Source organism: Dendrobium catenatum, unplaced genomic scaffold (genome assembly GCF_001605985.2).
Source record: "Dendrobium catenatum unplaced genomic scaffold, ASM160598v2 fragScaff_scaffold_1470, whole genome shotgun sequence".
NCBI lineage: Eukaryota > Viridiplantae > Streptophyta > Magnoliopsida > Asparagales > Orchidaceae > Dendrobium > Dendrobium catenatum.
The window spans coordinates 1,996,629-2,019,498 of record NW_021319932.1 but is presented as its reverse complement, the minus strand read 5'-3'; the positions used below and the strand labels follow the sequence as shown (position 1 = coordinate 2,019,498).

The 22,870-nt window shown below is 33.3% G+C and overlaps 2 protein-coding genes across 2 annotated transcripts; both read left to right on the top strand.

Moving 5' to 3' along the window:
• Positions 1–5,105: 5,105 nt before the first annotated feature.
• LOC110110461 (ferredoxin-like) lies at positions 5,106–5,887 on the top strand. The gene has a single exon (XM_020841948.2). It carries the CDS (start codon positions 5,190–5,192, stop codon positions 5,613–5,615), a length of 426 nt encoding a protein of 141 aa, XP_020697607.1. The 5' UTR covers positions 5,106–5,189; the 3' UTR covers positions 5,616–5,887.
• Positions 5,888–13,257: 7,370 nt separating this feature from the next.
• LOC110110441 (ferredoxin-like) lies at positions 13,258–14,048 on the top strand. The gene has a single exon (XM_020841926.2). It carries the CDS (start codon positions 13,357–13,359, stop codon positions 13,795–13,797), a length of 441 nt encoding a protein of 146 aa, XP_020697585.1. The 5' UTR covers positions 13,258–13,356; the 3' UTR covers positions 13,798–14,048.
• Positions 14,049–22,870: the final 8,822 nt, after the last annotated feature.

Genomic DNA, 22,870 nt, shown 5'->3' with positions numbered 1-22,870 from the left:
TATAGGACGATAAACATATCATATAATATGATTAGTTTGTTTCATTTTGTATGATTTAAGATTGTACTGTACAATTTATTTTATCTAATAATAGTTCATTGAGGATGAACCCTGGTAAGAATGGGATCATTCAAGATAATACTTTGTTAATGGTCCCGCATGATTAAAATTGTATAGTACGATCTTAATTCAATTGATTAATCATCGAAATTAAATTAGGCAAGATATTAAAACATAGTATAATACGATTAAGTTTATATAATATGATTAAAACAATTTTTAAAATTTCATTTTTTTGCCTAATTTAATTGACGAAGGGGATTCTATATATAGTTGATCGTCATGTATAATGTGTTAACTATATAATATGATTAGGTAAAGCCCGTTTAAATTTTAATCTCACTTAATTAAATATTTTATTGTTTTTAATTGATTATACAGCATGATTAAGATCGTACAATACAAATTAAAAAAAGAAAATATTTAATTTTACTCTCTTTTGTCTGTGTGTGTATGGTTGTTAGGCTAATTATTGACCTCATTTTTATATGAGGTCATTAGAGCCTATCTAAACTCCTACTTGATGATCTTAAGATTGACAGTTGTCCACTTGTTAATCATAGAGACCCCAATAAAATTTTAATCCAGCCTTCAATTCAATTCCCACTCTATACTCTAATGCTCACTAGAGTCATAGTTCAATCTAATTTTCAATCAAATCTTGGTCGCATACAATCAAATCCATTCATTTATCTAATTGTGATTGATTTGGATATTCTAAAGCTTACCCAATCAAACCCAAAATCCAGCTCAAACTCAACCTTTCAATGCAAAACCTAAGGCCAAGAGCCTAAGTCATGAACCATTTCTAGATGAATTTTCTATCACCTAGAAATTTAGTAAAATGACCTCTGATTTATGATCTGTCAGTTTCATATTGATCAAATATGTCTTTAGAGTCAACCATACAAATGTGATCTTATTCTGAGGTATCTATCCCTATAAACTAGATTTATTTCCAAAGGTAGAAAAACCTTCAATTATTTATAACCTATGCCACTAAACTTGTCACCTTTGGGAATTTGACTTTGGAACTCTCCCCAAAGCCTCTGACCACTTTAGCCACCTTTAATATGACATGTTGATCAATAAACTAGATTTTTTTATCCTAGTTTGACCCATAGTTGACTAGAGGCCAAAATGACTAAAATGACCTTTAAGGGAAATTTTGGACTTTTGGCTAAAACTTAACATGGTTCAATCTTTTCAACCTTTGAAACCTCTTCCAATGAATCACAAATATCATTTGAGATCCATTGAACCCACACTGAGGTTTTGGTTTGACCTGGTTGATCAAGTCAATTATGGTTGACCAATATACCCTTTAGGGATTCAAATACCCATTTTGAACCAAATGGCCCCACCAGTCCTTAAGACCATCTCCACTAGTCTCCAAACATCAAACCAAACATATTGGACTCAAACTTAGGCCCTGGGTCAACCTGGTTGACCAAGCCAACCTAAGTTGACCAAGCCAACCTAAGTTGACCAAATAAGCCCTTAAGGGTCCAAATAGTCAATTTGATTGAAATGACCTCCCCAAGCCTTGAGAACACCTTCAATAGACTCAAAATATCATTTCAAATCTATTGATCCCAGCCCCTATCCTTTGGTCAACTTGGTTGATCAAGTCAACCTAGGTTGACCATATCAATAATAACCCATATGTTTACATAATTCAACACCAAATCAACATCAAACTCATTCAAACTTCTTTGAACACCTCCCCCTGTGGTTTGGACCTGACTGGACATGTTGACCAATCAACAGTTGGCTTGGTCAACTAAGTCCAGGCCTGGTCAAATTTGACCCATTTAGGTTAAATCCTCTCACTTGATCAAATTAACAAACTTCAAACCCTTAATCCCCTTCTAATTCATGGCTTACGTGTTTTCAAACTTTTGGAGAGTCAAATCCTAAGGACTTGACCAAGGTCAACGCTTGGAGTTTGGTCAAATCCCTATGGCTTTAGTTAAATCATTGTCTATTATCAACTAAATCCCTTTCAAGCCTTGAATTCATCTTCTTTAAATGGCTTGAACATATTCTAATATATGAGTGTGTTAAACTCTAGTGAATATGACCAAGTCAACTTATTCAACTTGGTCAAACCCAACCATACATTCATTAGCTTGCTCATGCTCTCAACCCATGCCTTAGAATCACCTTGGAACCTATTTTACTAGCAACACTAGTCTTATAGGTGCAACATCAGACTACCTTGACCCGTTGACTAGTCAAGATAGTCAATGAAAGACCTTAAACCTTTCCAAAATACCAAATCTCATGTCTAACCCTATCTCCTCTTAGTATAGGCTTGTGTAGAGATTCTATTTAAGTGCAAAATCATTCTTAAGGACTCTAATTAAAACTGAGCCCATACCTTGGCTTGGTCAGTTTAGGGAATGTGGTCCCCTCTTTAAGCTCAAAGCCACCAATGTGTTTGAGCCTTGCCCCAGCATTTCTTTGCCAGCCTAACCTTCTGGGGCGTTGGGCAATGATCCAAGGGAGTGGCTCAGTCGATCATATCTATCCATTTCAAACCCTAGACTTGAAATGACTAAATTCTGATCATTTTTTCGATCACTCAATATCCTACCCTCCAAGCTCTCTTAAGGGGTTTTCTCTTTTTGTTCTTGCTCTCTAGACCTTCCTCTATCTTCCAACTACAAAGTCCAAGTCGTTGCACGTCACCGATGATGACTTCTCTAGAGAACTAACCCCTACTCCGTTCAAGGCTCCTTCCGCTCGATCTAGCGTGTTTCAGACCGTGGTTTCAACTAGGAATTTGTACAAGGATAATCTACAAGATCAATAATATCAAATCCCTTAAGATCTAACGGTATAATCTCTCAAAATTCTTAGACCTAGGCCACAATGCTTAGGGTTATTTAGCTTTTTTAAATCACTTTTTAAACCGTGGAAACACTTCCCCATGATTTCTATCCATGAACTTTCAGTCATTCTTATCAGTCGTATAGTATTAATATGATAGTCAGTAGCCATTAAAATTAGTATCAGTTAGCAGTAATCAATAATCAATAATCAATATTCTATTAGAAATTCATATGAGAGTATATTATCCTGCTCTTATGACTGCCAATCAATCGCCTCTTTTGACTCTCAATCAATATACTCCTTATAACTACCCTTGAATCATGTGAATCAATTACCACAACTTATAACTCCATCAATCTCTAACTCCTTATGACTCATGTCTATTGGCTTCTATCAATGGACCACGTGGATCTTAAGAATATCACATGAGGTTAACATATCAGTTATTCAATGTCAATAAGTTTATCATTTTTATAAGATTAGTATCAGTACAATATATCTTTTCAATCCGATCAGTGCCACATTCCAGTACATATTGATCATACAGATCATTTCATCCCATACAACCTTTCAGTATTATTATGTCAATTAAAGTGCATCACTTCTGCCCATTTTCAGTATGTTGTTTTCCTACTCATTTTACCCAAAAAATTCTTATAAACATATTTAACCAGTAAAATTGCAATAAAATTCTATCAAATCATTCAGAATGATCAAATCTATAAATTATCAAAAATTTCATGATGAAAACTTATAAAATCAGAAGATAATGTAATATTTAGTATATTTATGAGAGATCAATTTGTAGAAATCAAAATCATCAAAAATAGAAGTATGAGGATATATAATTACTTATAATTAATAGAATAATTTTGGTTAAAGAAATAGTGGACGAAAATGACTAGAATAAAACTTTCTCTCCCTTCCTCCCCTTTCTCCTTCGTTTCTTCCTGACCAAGCTGAGCGCAAGTGAGAGAGAGAGAGAGAGAGAGAGAGAGAGAGAGAGAGAGAGAGAGAGAGAGAGAGGTGATGGGGGTAGATTTAAGCGAAAAAATATTTAAAAAAAAAGTTTTAGTGGCATAGCACCACAACACTCAGTCCCAACGCTATATGTCGATTTCGAAATTATTGTAGAACAGATCACTCCGGCGCCGCAGTGGTCATTTTTAGTGTTGCTATGCTCTAAACCCTGATGCCTCAGTGCCCAAAAAAACAATGTCGGTTTGCACTGCAGTTCAAGCGAAAATTCTATTTTCTTAAAAGCATTTCATGTTTCGAGTTCTCACACAGTACAATTAGTTAAAGCCCATTTTAATTTTAATCTCACTAAATCAAATAGTTTAATTAATTTATGTTTTAGTGAATTAGATAGTGTGAACTTCAAAGAAATTAAAATATTTTAATATTCACTCCTCTTTGTGTGTGTATGTGTATGGTTGCTAAGAAAACATACACCTATTATAAAAATAAACTCGAGAAAAATAAAATTACAGACTCTTTGAGATATAAATTAACTCACATACTCACAAAACACAATCTTGAGCCTTAATCATTTATTCTTGCTTCATGCATGCTGAATCTAAAACGTTAATAGTGCATAGGAAAACATAGGCAATTTATAAAGCATAAAAATTAGATAAGTGCCCAATGATGTTTGTAATCATCAAAGCATAATATCAGACTCCCGGATTATAACAAAATAGAGCACTAAGTGCACTATAACATGATAGAAATGGCTCATAAAATAAATATAAAAAGTCAAGTCATACAATATATAAAACATTTTATATCTAAATATAAAACCTCTAAGTAGAGAAGATATAATTTTTATATTCTCACAAGAACTTACATATAAAATTAAATAAGCTTCAACTTAATCAAGTTAATTTAATTAACTTATCTTCAAATAAATTCTTACATTAAATTCAATGGCATTATATATGTATAGCTTTTCTTGTACTTTTATTAATTTATTTATATGAGTGGCCAGAATTTTATGTGCATAAAAAATAGCCAAAATACGTGAATAAATATGACCCACTCATAATTACATGAATCATATTACGCATTCAGACTCATTTATTTTATTTTATTTTTTCCCAGCATAAATCACTATTATCACCAATTCAAAATCCTCTCTCTAGCCTTTCAATGCCGTCCACTCATCCACCGCACATACAGTATCAAAAAGGATAAGCTTCCATTATCCACCACCCAAAACCTTCCCCAACTCCCTCATATCTACGTTTACCCTCCCAATCTTCTCCTCTCCTCAGCCACCAAGTCCAGCAATGGCAGCCTCCCTTTCTCTGCACACTCCTTTCACCTCTCCCCCACTCAGCCTTGGCTTCTCCGGCCGCCACCGAGCCGCCTCTCTCTTCCGGCTAAAGATGGCCGATACCAAAGGTGGCAGAGTGAAGGCCATGGCTACGTATAAGGTGACTCTTGTCACGCCTGATGAGACTGTGGAGATTGAGTGTCCAGACGATGTGTTTATTCTGGACAAGGCAGAAGAGGATGGGATAGACTTGCCATTCTCTTGCCGAGCTGGTTCCTGCTCTTCGTGTGCTGGAAAGGTGATTAAGGGCGAGGTTGATCAGTCTGACGTTAGTTTTCTCGATGATGATCAGATTGGTGAGGGATGGGTGCTTACTTGCTATGCTTATCCCAAGTCTGATGTTACCATTAAGACTCACATGGAGGCAGAGCTTAATTAACTATTCTTGAAGGCTTGCAAAAGTGGTAATACAGATGCTACTAGCTTGAAGAAATGGTTAGGTGTGGGAGTGGTGGAGGAGAGGAAGAAGAAGGAGATGATGTTTGTATGTGGTAGTTGATAATGATCAACTATGTTGATTTGGTGTTTGAGTGCTTTTTATGAGCATTATACTCTCTATGTTTGAGTAATGGTAATTGACAGTCATTTAACATATATGATTTATGATGTTGTATGAATTTGAATGTTGAACTCTAGAAAGTTATTGATTTTTATGTTATGGGGATGTTTGGTAGCAGGATTTAGGCCGGATTTGAGGCGGATTTGAGGGAAATCCAACCAAACAGCCTAAAATCTAAAACCAAATCTCACGGCAAATGAAAACCGCTGTAGATGGAAAAGTCTGCCTTATATGATCTTAGGTTATAGTAATATAGAGACATTTTCAAATGTTAAGTTTGGACAGTAATTTAGAACTCCCAAATCAAAAATATACTTAGAACTAGTTCAAAAGACTACACATAATATGAGGGTCAAAATAGAAGGCCAAATTAGGTTTTAACAATGTTGAAATTTGTATTATGAGATACAAATATTGTTCAATCCTAATTTGAACTTCTTTTTTGAATCTAAGGTTTGACAATAGAGGTTCAAAATTTGCGATGAATAATGGGTTTGAATCATTAAACTTTTCTTTTGAACATAGGATTCTGCAATCAACATTGAAATTATATTTGAATAGGGTTTGAACTTATAATATGAGGATTGAACCTTGCTCGAACATCTTTTTTGAACATGGGGTTTGATCATTAGCTTCAAAACAAAAGTTTGAAACTGAGTTCGAGTGAGGTTCAAGCCAGAGGATCGAACCTTAATTTTCTTCATTACCTTAAAATGATTCATTTGATTTGTTTTGTTATGCATACATGTCCAAATTAGTTTGTCATATAGAGACACATTATAGCAATAATTTAAATATTAGCTGCCCTGATTTGAAATCTTATTATGGGCCTATGTTACACTTTTCCTCCACATTAACTTAATGACCAAATTATCACCCTGTTCATATTACTAATTAGAGGTTTGAAAACCACTGCAAAAAATTTTGTTGTGGTTAAAACCGTCAGGAAAGCTCATTTTCTATACTGAATAGCCATATTTTTTTATAGTGTAATATAATAATTTAACCTATAACTCTCATAAAAAATAGGATTAACTCCATGCCCTTAGGAATTTTACAGAAAACTTTTAGTTCACCATCATAGGCAAGCCAGAATAGTCATAACAAACTTGCAAGGATTTAAAAGGCCATTGCTTTGTATATATATCTTAGCTTTAATGAAGTATAATCAATATTTCTAGCAACTCATACACATTAAATAACATAACACGATGGTATGAATAATACAAATCAATATCCTCTTTAATAGTTCTAATAGTTCACAATAAGAAATAGAAAGTAAATTCAACATGAATAGTAAATCATATAGTATGTGTGAATTGCAAGATTCATACGTTATGTGGAGGCATTGTCTAAGTAAAGCATCGAGCTCTAATAAGTAATGAGTTTTTCATGTAATCTGATCACTAAAAGTTTGACATTACAATCTATATTTCTATATATAGTGGAAACCTCACAACTTACAAGACTATGGCTTCATTTGGGATAACTTTCTTCCTGCTTTTTAAAGCCTGCTACCTTTCTTGGATGTAATAGCCATATCTCAAGCTCCTTTTATGGAATCAAACCCTAATTCTCTATCACTCGTCACCACCATGGTAGGCCCCTATCATAACATCCAAATTTAATAAGAAAATATATTTGAATAATGCATCACCGGTACAAGGCCATGTGATCCGATGAGTTATCATGAATCATCAGGTCAACAGGAAAAATTAAGTCTACATCGGCCTTTTACTTAATAAATGCATCCCTTCTAAAAGTCTGAATTTTGGTGCACGCATTTGCTATAGAATTATTATGGTTATCCTAGTATCATGTACCATCAAATAACCTATAGCTAATTTAATGAGCTATTCGTAGCTTCATAGTCTGAGATAGTTCATACTTCCACATGTATTGTTTAATCTTTGAGACAAACAAATATATGACTACTAGCAAGATTAATTAGGTAGCAAGGACTCAAGACAACTATGATCTCACCCATAACAATCATCTAGATGGAAGGAGAGGAAAGAACCAAAGTCGTACATAGGATAAGACAACTTCCCCTTTGGATTAACCAACTCGAGTCCAAGGTGCCCATGAAACCAAAGTACTTTTTTTCAAATGAGCCGCATTTGCAACAATATAATGAGACCCTAAGTCGATTGCCTAAGCAATAGAAATGCCATGGGAAGACACACGAAGCAAGGGTTGGAAGGGTTACAATTTTATGAAGCACTCTCCATGCCTTAAACAAGGACGTGGATACTATCCAGGAAGCATTACCGAGAGTTAATATTATAAAAGAGGGATAATTAACATCACAAACAATTATGGAGTCATGGTTGATCTCCAAAATCTTATGAGGACTATAGAAATGAAATGATTATTGTATGGATGGTTGATCACACAAAAGAAATCACCAATCAATATAAGCAAAGTCCATAGCAACTCATGTGCCGCAAAAGGTTTCTAGCCTAGCCACATAAACAAGCCCAATAACACCACCCAAAATTGAAGTGTATGCCAACACCAACAATAACAAAACAAAGTGTCAAGGTAATGAAGGGGACAACAAGCTCCTACAATGCACATAACATTGATGTAGAGAATGTAACTTTTTAAAGCTGTTGTAGAAAATAACTTTTTAGTATAAAATGTTTTGAAAGCAATGAAAATGTAGTTGCCAAATAAATATTATGCTTGGATCTTAAAAAGCAAAGCAGTAAGAAAGATGTCACAAATTAAGCCTAAATATTATAGGAATGCAAATTACATGTTAAAATTTTTGGCACAATTACATAAAAATAATTAGAAATGCCAAAATAAGAAATACCAAAAGTTATATTATTAAAATTATCAATATACAATAAAATCTTTATTTTGTCAAATTCACAAAAAAAAAAGATGATAAAAACTTTTAGAACAAAACTTGACGACTTCTAATATGCTATAATAATAACCTACATTATGTAGATCAAGAATTTTAATTGGCATGATTTCTAAATCAAACTCTATGACTTTCAAATCTAGCTTTCACTCTTTAGAATTCCTCTCTCCTCTTGTTCTCTATTGTTGATTGGTTGGGATAAGAATTAAATGGAAAATTTAAATGAAATATTTATAGTTATAACTAAGTGAAAAATTATGACAGGATTTCAAATCACATAGCCAACAAATGTTTGATTCAATACAAAGCTTAGAAAAATTCATAAAAAAATTCAAAACATAACATGCATGGCGCCTAGAACATCATGACAAAAACTATTTATACATAATAAACTAGATAGCTCTAAGAACTTCAATCAATGCACATATATTAATCATTGAAATTTTTATTGGGAAGAAAAACAAGTAACAAAATAAACAAGAAAAGAAAATAGTGGAAATGTACACCAGGATTTAATGTGGAAAAAACCAAATCTAGGAAAAAATCACATAGCCATACCAACAACAACAACAACATCAAGCCTTTATCTCACTACGTGGGGTCAGCTACATGAATCTTTTTTCTCCATTGTACCTAGTTAAGAGTCAAGTTCACATTTAGATCTAATAAAGAAAGCTTATTTCTAATATTTTCTAACAAAATGTTTTTAGGTCTACCTCTACCTTTCTTAACATAGGTTAAATCTAATACATCTACCCCCACCCCCCCTAATCGGGTCATCAAATGTCGACATTTTATGTGACCAAACCATATAAGGCGACTATCTCTAGTTTTGTCTTCCACTGAGGTTACTCTAACCTTTCACATATATGTTCATTTCATATCATGTCTCTAAAAGTAAAGCCACTCATCCACCTGAGCATCCTCATCTCTGCAACACTTAATATAATATTATGCTTCTCTTTTAATGGCTAAAATTTTGCGTTATAAAGCATTGCAGATCTAACCATTATCTTATAGAATTTTCTCTTAAGTTTGAGTGGGACGTTTCTATCACACAACAAGTTCGATGCATTCCTCCACTTCATCCATCCAACTTGAATTCTACTAATAATATCCCTATCTATTTCACTATCACTTTAAACAATTGACCCAAGCTATCTAAAATATTTACTCTTATTAATGACTTTATTTCTCAAGCTCACAAACTCCCCACTATATCTATTACTACTAAAATTACACTACATGTATTCAATTTTAGATCTACTTAAACCAAAACCTTTATACTCTAAAGTTGACCTCCATAATTCAAGTTTACCTTCAACTCCCTCTTTAATCTTATTAACAAGAAGAATATCATCAGTAAAAAGCACACACCAAGGAAACATCCTCTTGAAAATCTCTAGTAAGAACATCCATGACTAAAGCAAGAAAGATATGGGCTTAAGGTTGATCCTTGATGTAATCCAACTGAAATTGAAAATTGTTTGGTCAAACCACCTTGCGTTTGAACACAAGTAATAGCTCGAGCATACATACCCCTAATAACTTGAATATAAACATTATTAATCCCTTTCTTTTTTATAACTCTCCATAGCACTTCTCTTGAAACTTTATCATATCCTTTCTCTAAATAAATAAATATCATATGAAGATCTTCATTTTTCTCTCTATATTTCTCCATCAAACCTCTCAATAAATATATGGCTTCCATAGTATACCTACCCAGCATGAATCCATATTGATTTTGAGAAATATTAATATCACGTCGTAACCTATGTTCCATAACTATCTCCCATAGTTTTAAAGAATGACACATCAACTTAATTCATTTATAATTTGCACAATCTTGTGCATCACCTTTATTCTAAAAGATAGGAATCAAGACACTCATTTTCTATGCATATGACATCTTTTTATTCTTCAAAATAATATTAAAAAGTTTAGTAAGCCAAGAAATTCCTTCATCTCCTAAGCATTTCCACACCTATTGAAATGTTATCAGGTCCAATAGCTTTCCCACAGTTCATTTCCTTTAAATCCTCTCTAACTTCATTTTTAGTAATATGTCGATAAAAAAAAAATCTATATTTTTATTTAGAGTGTAAAGGTTACTAAAGTCAATCATGTTTTCACAATCTTTATTGAAAAGTTGAACAAAATATCTCATCCACCTTTGTTGAATATCCTCTTCTAAGAAAATATTTGTTTATCTCCACCCTTAATGCACTTCACCTGAACTAAATCATTACTACTTTTATTTCTTTGTTTGGCTAGCTTATACATTTATCTTTCACCCTCTTTAGTATCTAATCTATTATATAAATCATTAAAAGTTAAAGTCTTTGCATCATAAAATGTTTTCTTAGTCTCATTACTAGCAACTTTATATATTTCCCAATTTTTAGAATTTTTACAGATAAACCAGTTTTTATAACAGAGATTCTTATTTTTTATATTTTCTTACACATTTTGGTTCCACGACCAACTATTTTTATATTATAAGCTTTTTCTTTTGATACTCCAAGCACATCATTTGTAATATTCTTAATATTACAAGCTACTATTTCATACATAACATTAATTTTCTCATGCACCGACAAAATCTTAAGATCATGAATCTTACTCTCAAAGATATTTTTTATTAGAGTTCTTCAAATGCCACCATCTAATCCTAAAATAATGATATACTATATTTTTCATACTCTGCCCATTAATCTTAACGTCCCAAACTAATAAGCGGTGTTGGATATATAAACTTTCACTCGAAATAACTTTATAATCTCTACAATCAAAACGATTTATTTTTCTTATAAGAAAATAATCAATCTGAGGTTTACTATATACATTATTCTAAGTGATGAGATGCTCATCTCTTTTATTAAATAGGGTATTAGCAATAACAAAATTATAGCTAAAGCAAAATCTAAAATAATCTTACCACCTTCATTAGTTGCTCCAAATCTATAGCCACCATGAATACTTTTAAAATCCTCTACCTCTCTACCAAAATGTCAACTTAAATCTCTCCCAATAAAAATTCTTTTTCAAGATATATCTTTTGTACTAATTCTTCTAAGTCATTCCAAAATTTTAATTTTTAGCACATATCCAAACCTACTTGAGAAACAGAAACACTTATAATATTAATAATCTTACTATCAATAATAATCTTCAAAGCTATAATTTTATCTCCAATTTTATTAATTTTTATAACATTATCTTTCAAACTCTTATCTATAATCACACCTACACCATTTTTAATATGACTCTTGCTAGAATATCAAAGTTTAAACCTTAAACTATCAATCTCCTTAGCCTTCTCTCTCATTCATTTAGTTTCTTAAATACATAAAATATTTATCTTCCTATGAATTATAATATCACTTAATTCCATTAATTTGTTTGTAGGGAACCCAAATTCCATGATCCTAACCTAATTTTAGTTTCTTGGACAAGCTTATTCGCCCACATATGTCCATGATGTGGGAACCCTTGCCTATTTAATATTGTACTAGGGCGCTAATGCAACAGAAAATTTGAAGAAATTATACAAATCTCTCTTCTCATCTCTATACACTTCTCTTTTCATTCTACTTACAATAGAAAAGATATGCTTTTCAATACAACAAATGACACAATTCTACAAGTGAAATAGAAAAAGGATGGAAGAAAAACTACTCATCCTAACTAACAGCGCCACTAAGTTGAGGCCTGGAGCGTCGCGACACTCCACTCTCTATCTATGAGTTTACCTTTCAGCACCGCTCCAGCCTATAGTGCCATTACGTTGCAGCAGATAGTGCTGCAACATCAAGATTTGGAGCACCACAACACTCCACTCCCTCTCTCTCCCTCTCTCTAGTCCATGTTTGAAGCGTTGTATCACTACTCCAATAAATAGCTATGACATTTCTATGGAAAAAAAAATCGAATGAAAGGCTCTTGAACACCAAGCAGAGGAGTGCTTCCCTTTTACAACCCCGTGGTGAGCTCAATCAATGCCATTTAGGTTTGAAATAATAGTACAACATGATTGATCGACATTTTGGTATGAGAGTATTGAGTACACTATAACATAGTAGAAATGGCTCGTAAAATAAACATAATATAAATCTAAAAAATCAAGTCATATAATATATAGAATATTTTATATCTAATTATAAAACAACTAAGCAGAGAAGATAAATTTTTTATATCCTCAAAAGATCCAACATATAAAATTAAGCTTCAATTTAATTTAATTAACTTATTTTCTAATAAATTCTTACATTAAATTCAATGGCATTATATAATGAATAGCTTTTCTTGTACTTTTATTAATTTATATGAGTAGCCACATTTGTATGTGCATAAAAAATAGTCAAAATACAAGAATAAATATGTTCCACTCATAATTATATGTACCATATTACGCATTTAGACTAATTATACAATCTAAAAAATTCAGAAATTTTCTTCTTGCTCTGTGGCACACAATCATTTATTCTTTCCAACCATAAATCACCATTATCACCATTTCAAAATCCCCTCTCCAGCCATAAATCACCAGTATCAGAAGGGATAAGTCCACCGCAAACCAAGCTCCACGTTTTCCATTACCCACCATCCAAAACCTTCCCCAACTCCCTCATATTTACGTTTACCCTCCCAATCAACTCCTCTCCTCAACCTCCAAGTCCAGCAATGGCAGCCTCCCTTTCTCTGCACACTCCTTTCATCCCACGCCATTCCACCTCTCCCCCACTCAACCTTGGCTTCTCCGGCCGCCATCGAGCTGCCTCTCTCTTCAGGCTAAAGAGAGCTGATACCAAAGGTGGCAGAGTGAAGGCCATGGCTACGTATAAGGTGACTCTTCAGACACCTGATCAGACTGTGGAGATTGAGTGTCCAGACGATGTGTCTATTCTGGATAGGGCAGAAGAGGAGGGGATAGACTTGCCATACTCCTGTCGAGCTGGTTCGTGCTCTTCCTGTGCTGGGAAGTTGGTTAATGGTGAGGTTGATCAGTCTGATGTTAGTTTTCTCGATGATGATCAGATTAGTGAGGGATGGGTGCTTACTTGCTATGCTTATCCCAAGTCTGATGTTACTATTAAGACTCATATGGAGGAGGAGCTCGCTTGAAAGCTTGAGGAACAATAAGTTCCAACTAGCTTGAAGAAATCTTTAGTTATGAAGAGCAGAAGAAGGGATGCTTAATTTGTATATGGGGGATCTGATAATGGTGGACTCAGTTGATTCTGTGTATTGAGTGCGTTTTCTGAGCATTACTCTTTATGTTTGAGTAATGCCAATCAACAGCCATTCAATGTATATGATATAAGAATATTATAAGTACTTGATTTGTTATTATATATACATGTCTTGTGTATTAATTATGTGTTGATATTTTTGCATGATTAAAGCTTTATTCTGTTTATTTTTATTTGATCTTAAACTGGAATTAACACTACAGAAAATTCATTGATTACTGGCGAAACTTCTGATAGTCAATTTACCGATTAAACAAGTGGTTTGACCACCGCTATTAACCGACAATTGGACCACAGTTAATGAAGAGTAAACCACCAGAAATTCCGGTAGTCAAATTTGTTACTCTATTATGACCCAAAAATGATTGTATGATAAACAACAATTCAGGTTCATCAAAAATTTGAGAGAGAGAGAGAGATAGAGAGAGATTTCATAGGACTTATTAATAACCTATTAGACACTAAGATCACTTAAGCTACTTATTACATACTATAATGCTCATTATAGACCTATGACTAGTAAAAAAAAAATTATAGACCAATGACTAGTAAGAGCAATTGTAACTCATTAACTCAAACTAATGACCCCACAATACTTATTGACCCTAATATACTCCTATGATTAATTGTTATTCTATAATATAAAATTAGTGTTTGCTTTTAGATTGATGATCAATTATTTGACATCACTTTAGATTGATGCACATTCTTATCTTATCTCTACAAGCACATGGAAGAGGGAAGACAATAGGCAAGTTTGGTAGCCTCACTTTCCTATAAATTTACTTCTAGTTTTTTTTTCTTGCTTGCATTATTGTGCAAAAGGCTGAAGCTTATCCCTACAAAAGAATAAGCACGTTCGATGGCCCTTTTCTAAATAGTAATAATAGTTAAAAGTATTTGAAATATATTTAAAAAAAATATTAAAATCTTTTGACAAGTATAAGAGATTACATTAACCACATTTATAAGCTTTTGAAATGCTCTTTGCTTGGGTTGGGAATACACTTAAAGATTCATTACTAACATTGTTTTTAAGCATAAAGAAAGTAACCAGGTTATGTATAGTGCAATCCATATGATTAAGGGTCTAGATGGGATAGCTTTCACATTTGTTGCTATTCAAAAAACAACTACAATTTAGTTTGGCTGCTGCTATTTTGCTGCTTTCTTAATTTCAGAAATTTATGTGGTGGAAAGTTATTCTTTTGTGACCAGAGTAGCTAAGTTAATTTTCCCATAGCATCTTTACAATCAACTTTATCAAAAGGTATAGTCATCCTGAATAAACCCTAAATAATATTCTTCAAGATCACACACAATGAAAACCCTAAGAATATACACCAATAACAACATCAACAATTCAATGTGTTTTATTAAGAGTTAAATTCTCATGTAAATCTAATATAGAAAGGACATTTCTAATATTTCTAACCAAGTATGTTTAGATCTATCTCTACCTTTCTTAATAAAAGTCAAATCTACTACATCTACTTTTCTAACTGGTTCATCGGAAGATAGACCTTCATTTTATGTGACCAAACCATCTAAGGCGACTTTCTCTAATCTTATCTTCTACTAGCGCTACTTTAACCATTTTACTTATATGTTCATTTCGTATCCGATCTCTAAGAGTAAAGCCACTCATCCACCTGAGCATCCTCAACTATGCAACACTTAACTTAATATTATGCTTCTCTTTTAATGGCCTACATTCTACATCATAAAGCATTGTAGGTCTAACCACCATCTTATAGAATTTTCTCTTAAGTTTGAGGGGGACTTTTCTATCACATAACAAGCCTGATGCATTCCTCCACTTCAACTATCCAACTTGAATTCTACTAATAATATCCCCATCTATTTCACCATCGCTCTAAACACTATCCCCATGATGTCTAAAATATGTACTCTTATTAATGAATTAATCACCCAAAGTAACAATTCCACCACTAGATTTATTATTACTAAAATTATAGTAGATCTACTTGAATGAAAGCCTTTAGACTATAAGGCTGACCTCCATAATTCAATTTTACCTTCAGCTTCCTCTTTAGTCTTATCAACAAGAAAAATATTATCTGTAAAAAGCATACACCAAGTTACAAACTCTTACAAATGTATGGTGAGAACATCCATGAATAAAGAAAAAAGATATGGGCTTAAAGCTGATCCTTGATATAATCCAACTGAAATAGGAAAAAACTTGTTTTAAACCATCTTGTGTTTGAACACAAGTAATAACTCTTGTATGCATACATATCCTTAATGACTTGAACATAAGCATTATTAACCACTTTGTTTTCTAGAACTCTCCATAGCACTTCTCTTGGAACTTTATGGTATGCTTTTCTAAATCAATAAATATCATATGTAGATCCTCCTTATTCGCTCTATACTTCTCCATCAAACCTCTCAATAAATGTATAGCTTTCATAATAGTCCTACCCATCCTAAATCCAAATTGATTTTGAGAAACATTAGTATCACATCGCAACCTATGCTTCATAATACTCTCCTATAGTTTTAAAGTGTGACACATTAACTTAAATCCTCTATAATTCGCACAATTTTTTGCATCACCTTTACTCTTAAAAATAGAAATTAACACACTCATTCTTAACTCGTATAGCATCTTTTTAGTCATCAAAATAATATTAAAAAGTTTATTAAGCTAAGAAATTCCATCATCTCCAAAGCATTTCCATACCTCTATTAGAATATCATTAGGTCCAACAGCTTTTCTACACTTCATTTTTTTTTAGTCTCTCTTATTTATATTTTACTAATAATTTATATTTTACTAATACGAAAAAAAAAATCTTTATTTTAATTTAGGATGCTAAGGTCTCTAAAGTCAATTGCATTCACATAATCTTCATTAAAATTTAAAGTTAAGAAAAATATCTCATCCAACATTGTATAATATCCTCTTCCAATAAAAGTACTTTTTTTATCTTCATCCTTAATACACTTTACTTAAACTAAATCCTAACTAATGTTATTTCTTTCTTTAGCTAACTTATACATATATCTTTTGCCCTCCTTAGTATCTAATATTAATATTCTCTAAAAGCCCCCATTTAATCTCAAAATAATGTTTAACTTTATTTTCCTTTATTTTTTACCCCTTGATATTAAAATACAAACTAATAAGCGATGTTAGGTGCATAAACTTTCTCTATGAATAATTTTATAATATTTGCAATCTAAATGATATATATATTTATAAGAAAATAATAAATTTAAGTTTTCTTATATATTCTTGTTAGTGATAAGATGTTCATCTCTTTTCTTAAATAAGATATTAAAAATTATAAAAATATAAGTTAAAGAAAACTCTATTATGGTCTTATAACCTTCATTAGTCGCTCCAAACCCAAAGCTATATATCATGAATGTGAGCTCTAAAAATTTAGCCTCGGCCTCCCCATCGTAGGAGAGTTTTAACGATGTTTCGGGTCAAATTTTCAGAAGGTAGATTGACTTTGGGATAAAGCACTACCCATAGATTTTGCCCTCATTTTGTGAGGACTTTATAATCTGGTTCTAGGTTTTCCATAGGCACAAGCACCTATGGCTAATTGCCCCTCCCATAATCAGAGAGCACTTTTGATTAAGGCTAGCCATTAAATAGGTACGAAATATCTAGCTTACAGTAGCAACATATAAAATTTTTTGAATTATAAATTTATTATTTTTATATTTAAAGCAGATGGTGGAGGGAATGATGATGAGCCCGATCAAGATCTTATGGTTCCGTCGTCCCGGGCCATCATGATCCCTAGTCTGCTTAGACAGAGGAGGCAGTTGACCCAAACTAATAGAAGGATCCTTGTCGGTAGCCATGGGTTATACGTCCAAGGGTACCTTGTAGACTTGGGGTGGATGCTTGTTTAAGGAGAAAAATTTTAGTCAATCTTAGCTAATAGAAAACTTTGTGCCTTATTGAGTGCACCCTATGATTCATTACTCAAGGGGCTTTTAACCATTGAAGAACATACGGGCTTTGACCGTAACCATGATATAATGGTGCTATTTTGTAGCAAAACCCCTAGGTCAAAGGGCCCATGCCACATCCCCGCTGGCAAGAAATCATTTGAGAATGAATCACAGTGATACATTCAATTATACATTTTTCTTTTTATGAGCACAAGTTATTTTGAAATTTATCATCCTTAAAAAACGTTTGTGGATGATATATGGATTTTTGTTTTAAGTTTTAAATAATAAATTTTATTTGAATATTTTAAAAGTTATCAAGATTTTGTTCCAAATATGATTTAATTTTGACATTTGGAGGTATTTTACATGTTTGAAGTCTCCTATGATTGAGATTAGCTTTCAACACGGCCATCATTGGAGTGACTTTGGGGTCATTTGAAATTATTTGTATTTCATAAGAATTTGGAGGCATTTAAAGGTGTAGAGTCCCCTCCAGTTGATATAAATATTCAACACAACCATCATCGGTGATTTAAATAGCATGTATATTAGGCTTTTAAAATTTACTATGCATGCTTCTCAATGTATTGACTTGCTTCTCAAGACGGTAGCACTCTTCTTGGGGTAGTCACTTGATTTCTAAGGCTGCTATACACATCTTAGGGGCATCGGTACCCTACTAGATATTGCATATTGAAATTTAGAAAATTTAATTTTAATATAGGAGGGGAGCATTTGAAATACTCAAATATGATTATTTGTGCAAGTACTTATCATTGAGATGTGCACAAAATTTCAATTTTGGGCTCTACAAATGCCTTATGTCCGTTTGTAAGCGTATTGAGGATCCGATGGCATTTTGACTCTTTATTTATTTTATTTTATTATAGCCTTCAATATAGTGTATCTTTCAAGTGTACTTTGAATTTCATAAATGAGCATTTTTATATGTCTTCCTTAACAATCTTGTTAAAAAAAGCTCACCTCCTTTGGCATATTCCATCACAAAACAAATCTTGATTTTTTTTATATAGATGACTTCACAAATTTGTGTCATATTTGGATCCCTCACAAATCTCATTATTGAGATCTCATGTTTGATTTGATCCATGAGCTCAATAATGAACCTAATAATAACTAATTTTTTTAATTTTTATAGCCATTTTAGAGCCTGACTGATATGCTCCACAAAGTCCTTCATGAACTTCAGTTACTACCTTATTAGCCTCTTCAATTTTCAAGCATCGTAGCCACATTTGATCAAAGGATCTACGATAAAGAGTATCATTAACAAATACATACCGCAAAGCTCTTTTTCTAATCTATAAAGCTAACAATTTCTCTACTGGAAGCTTGCATTCTTTGAAATAATCGATGAAAAGTTGTCTCCAATTATCTTGTTCTTCAATCATGCAAGTATCCTTTTGTCTTTAGAGTTGCATTCTTCTTGAGTAGTTTGTAATTTATCTTGTTGGTTTTCATTGATGATTTATTGTGGAGTGTGAGGAATAATCAAAGTTGCATCCTGCTGACATGAATGTAATGACCCCTCTACCAGTGGGGATTATAGAATTGTTGGCTCTAGCACTCGACGGGTATGAACTCCAATCAATACTGGCTCATCGTTCATGCTTATCATTTCTTTTGCTAACTTTGCGAGAGAATCTTCCTTGTTATTTTGTCTTTATGGAGACTAGAGTAAATGTGATGTCTAAAATTTGTTTAATGAGTTCAAGAACTCATTTGTGATAATAAGCTAACTGAAGCATATTAATTTTGTAAAGACCCAATACTTGATTTATGATAATCTGAGAATCACTAAAAATATGAAGGTTATGGATCTCTATTGAAATAATAATCTCAAGACCCGCATCTAAGGCTTCATTATTTATTTAAGGATTAGTCAAACTAAATGAGTATTTAATTATCCCCCCATTAAGTGTTATAAAGATGAGACCAACACCAACACGAGCCTTTGGAATGTTTGGAAGTTGAGAAGGTTTAATTGATGATGCTCCATCAAAATACATTTCCCAAATTTATAGTTTTTCTTTATCTTGAATAGGTAAAATTTGTTCATCATGTAGATCATCGTTGAACGGTGAATCTACATGGATGGGATGTGTAGCAAGAAAACATGCCAAGACTTAGCCTTTTACTGCCTATTGTGGGATATATGTGATATCAAACTATAAAAGCATCACTCTCCATCTGGCTAAACAAACTATCAACGATGGTCTTATCATCAAAAACTTTATAGGATTGATCTTTGAAATTAAAGTGACTTTATGAGATAGTATGTAATGGCGAAGCTTTTGTATAGGAAATATCAAAAATAAACAATACTTCCCAATTAGAGAATAACACATTTTGTTCTGATTAGTCTACGACTAATATAATATAGAACATTCTCTTTACCTTCTTCATTGTGTTGAGCTAGCAATACTCCAAGGGACTCTTCTAGTACTGTTGTGTACAGTATAAGAGGCTTCATTGGAATTGGCGCTGCAAGAATGGGGTAGTTTAATAGATATCTTTTATTGTTGTCGAATGCTTTCTAACATTCTATATCCCATTTAAAGTGGACATCTTTCTTCATTAACTTTGAGAATGGTTGGCATCTACCTGGCATATTTGATATGAACCGCCAAATAAAAGCTAGTTGCCCTTATAGAGAGCAAAGCCATTAAAGATTTCTAGGAGGAAGCATCTCCATAATCGCCTTAATCTTATTGGGATCGATCTAGATTCCTCGATGACGAACAAAGTACCCCAAAAATTTTCTAGAGGATACTTCGAATACACATTTGAGAGGGTTCATCTTCAAATCAAACTTTCTTATCCTCTCAAATACGATCCTTTAGTCATTTAAATGATCTTTCTAGTCCATGTTCTTGATGACAAGGTCATCTACATAGCACTTAATCGTCTGATGTATTAACTCATTAAATATAAATATTATTGCTCATTGATAGGTAGCACCATTAGTCTTCAAGTTGAAGGGCATGACCGTATAATAGAAAATGCTAATTTATGTTCTGAATGATGTGTGCATTTCATTTTTAGGCTCCATCTTAATATGATTGTAGCTTGATAATCCATCCATAAATGAGAACATGTCGTAGTTGGACGTGTTATCCATTAATAATTCTGACATTGGGAGCGAGAAGTTATTTTATGGACATGCCTTATTGAGGTCTCAAAAGTTAATACAAACACGAATATGATCATTCTTTTTTTTCATAAGGATGATGTTAGCAATCTAATTGGCATATTTTTCTTCCCAGATAAAGCTTGCTTTTATGAGCTTCTTAGTTTCAGCAATCATCTATTGTTCAATCTTCAATCTTATTCTCCTTAGAGCTTGCTTGATAGGTTTCGTATCATGCTTGATAGCTAATTTGTGAACTGCTATATCAGAGGATAAGCCAGACATCTCAGCATATGTCCAGGCAAAGCAATCCCTGAATTCATAGAGAAGCTCTTTAATTTCTTCCACTTAGTTTTTTAGTAGTAGGGAGATTATGAAGGTTGGGCGAGGGTCCTTCTCAGTTCCTGTTGACCTTGTTTTTTTTCCCAAATCCTTAGGTCAAAGGGTTGACCTGGTCAAATTGACTAGGCCAGGCCCCAAGACTCCTCTCATTCAATTCAGTGGGTTGAACCAAATCTATTGAGCTTGGACCCCTACCCTAGGTCAACCTGGTTGACCAGGTTAACCCAGTTTGACCCTATTTAAACACTTATGGCCTAAATTAATCCTAATCAATTCAAAGAGATCTTGAGCTCTCTTCTCTCATCCCTTGGACCCATTTGATCAAATTGACTAGGCTAGGTCATGGCTTGGTCAACCCAAGCCTTAGTTGGTCAAACTAGCCTATTTTGGTCAAATTGAGCCCATTTATTGGATTTAAATCTTTCCTTTAGCTCCCTTGGTCCAATCCCCGACCAAATATCCTCCCCTCCCTCCTAATTGAATAGAAATTCGATCCTAGCCATTGATTTAACATCCTTAAGCTTTAAATAGAGGTATTAGGCTTTCTTTTAGGCCTCTCTTACAATTTCTCTCTCTCTCCAAGATCTCTCAAGCTGATATTTTGGGCGTGCGAGCTCCCCTTACCTCTCTCTACAATTTCCAAGTTGAACCCTGTCGGTCAAGGCTACAGCCGGCGAGATTTCAGGTGACCCGAGACTCCTAATCTTCGAAAGCTTTTTCCCATCGATCCAAGGCATTTGAGACCGAGGTTTCTTCTACAAAAAGGAGAGTGGACAATCAACAAGTGCAACAAGCCCTTTTATAGATTAATCCGTCCATAAACTGAGGTGAAATTGCTAACCCTAGTCTAGGATACATAGATCTAAATAGCATTATATTCAGTGTGTTTCAAGGCGTGAAATCACAGCCCTAAGGATGCTCTTCACTCATGGAATCCATGGTTAAAAATTCCATTCAATTTGGTTGGGTAAATCATGAGAATAAGATGAAATATTATTTCAAACCTCATGTTAAGCCTTCAGTCCACTGGGGAATGATCAAGACAATTGATCTCACGATCAACCGTCACGATCGCGTTGTTCTACGGCCTAGATCGACCGCGCAATTTGATCTTACGGCTCTGTTACGTCCGACGAGATCGTAACCGTTCATTCGAAATCACAGAAGATTCGACGGCTACGGAACCTCGCTTATGTGGTTAAGTGGAGCGGAATCATTGCCGTGCCATCGTTAATCATTAGCAATGATTGTGCAGCGACGCAATTATTACTAATGATTGGGGAAACCGTGTTCGTGGTTTGGGGACCCAATCATAGGCCGCCACCTCACCTGCCGCCACCAGTTTTATTTAAAAATTAGTTTTAAATTGTTTTAAAACTATTTTAAATACATAAACCTTTAAATAATTATTTAAAATTTATTTAAACCCAGAAAATACATATAATTTATCAAATTTTCCAGAAAATTATTCTCTTTAATTTAAAATTAATTTAAATAAAAAAATTAT

What these genes read in the sequence shown, in the direction of transcription:
- LOC110110461 (XM_020841948.2), top strand. Translation starts at nt 5,190, where the DNA reads ATGGCAGCCTCCCTTTCTCTGCACACTCCTTTCACCTCTCCCCCACTC.
- LOC110110441 (XM_020841926.2), top strand. Translation starts at nt 13,357, where the DNA reads ATGGCAGCCTCCCTTTCTCTGCACACTCCTTTCATCCCACGCCATTCC.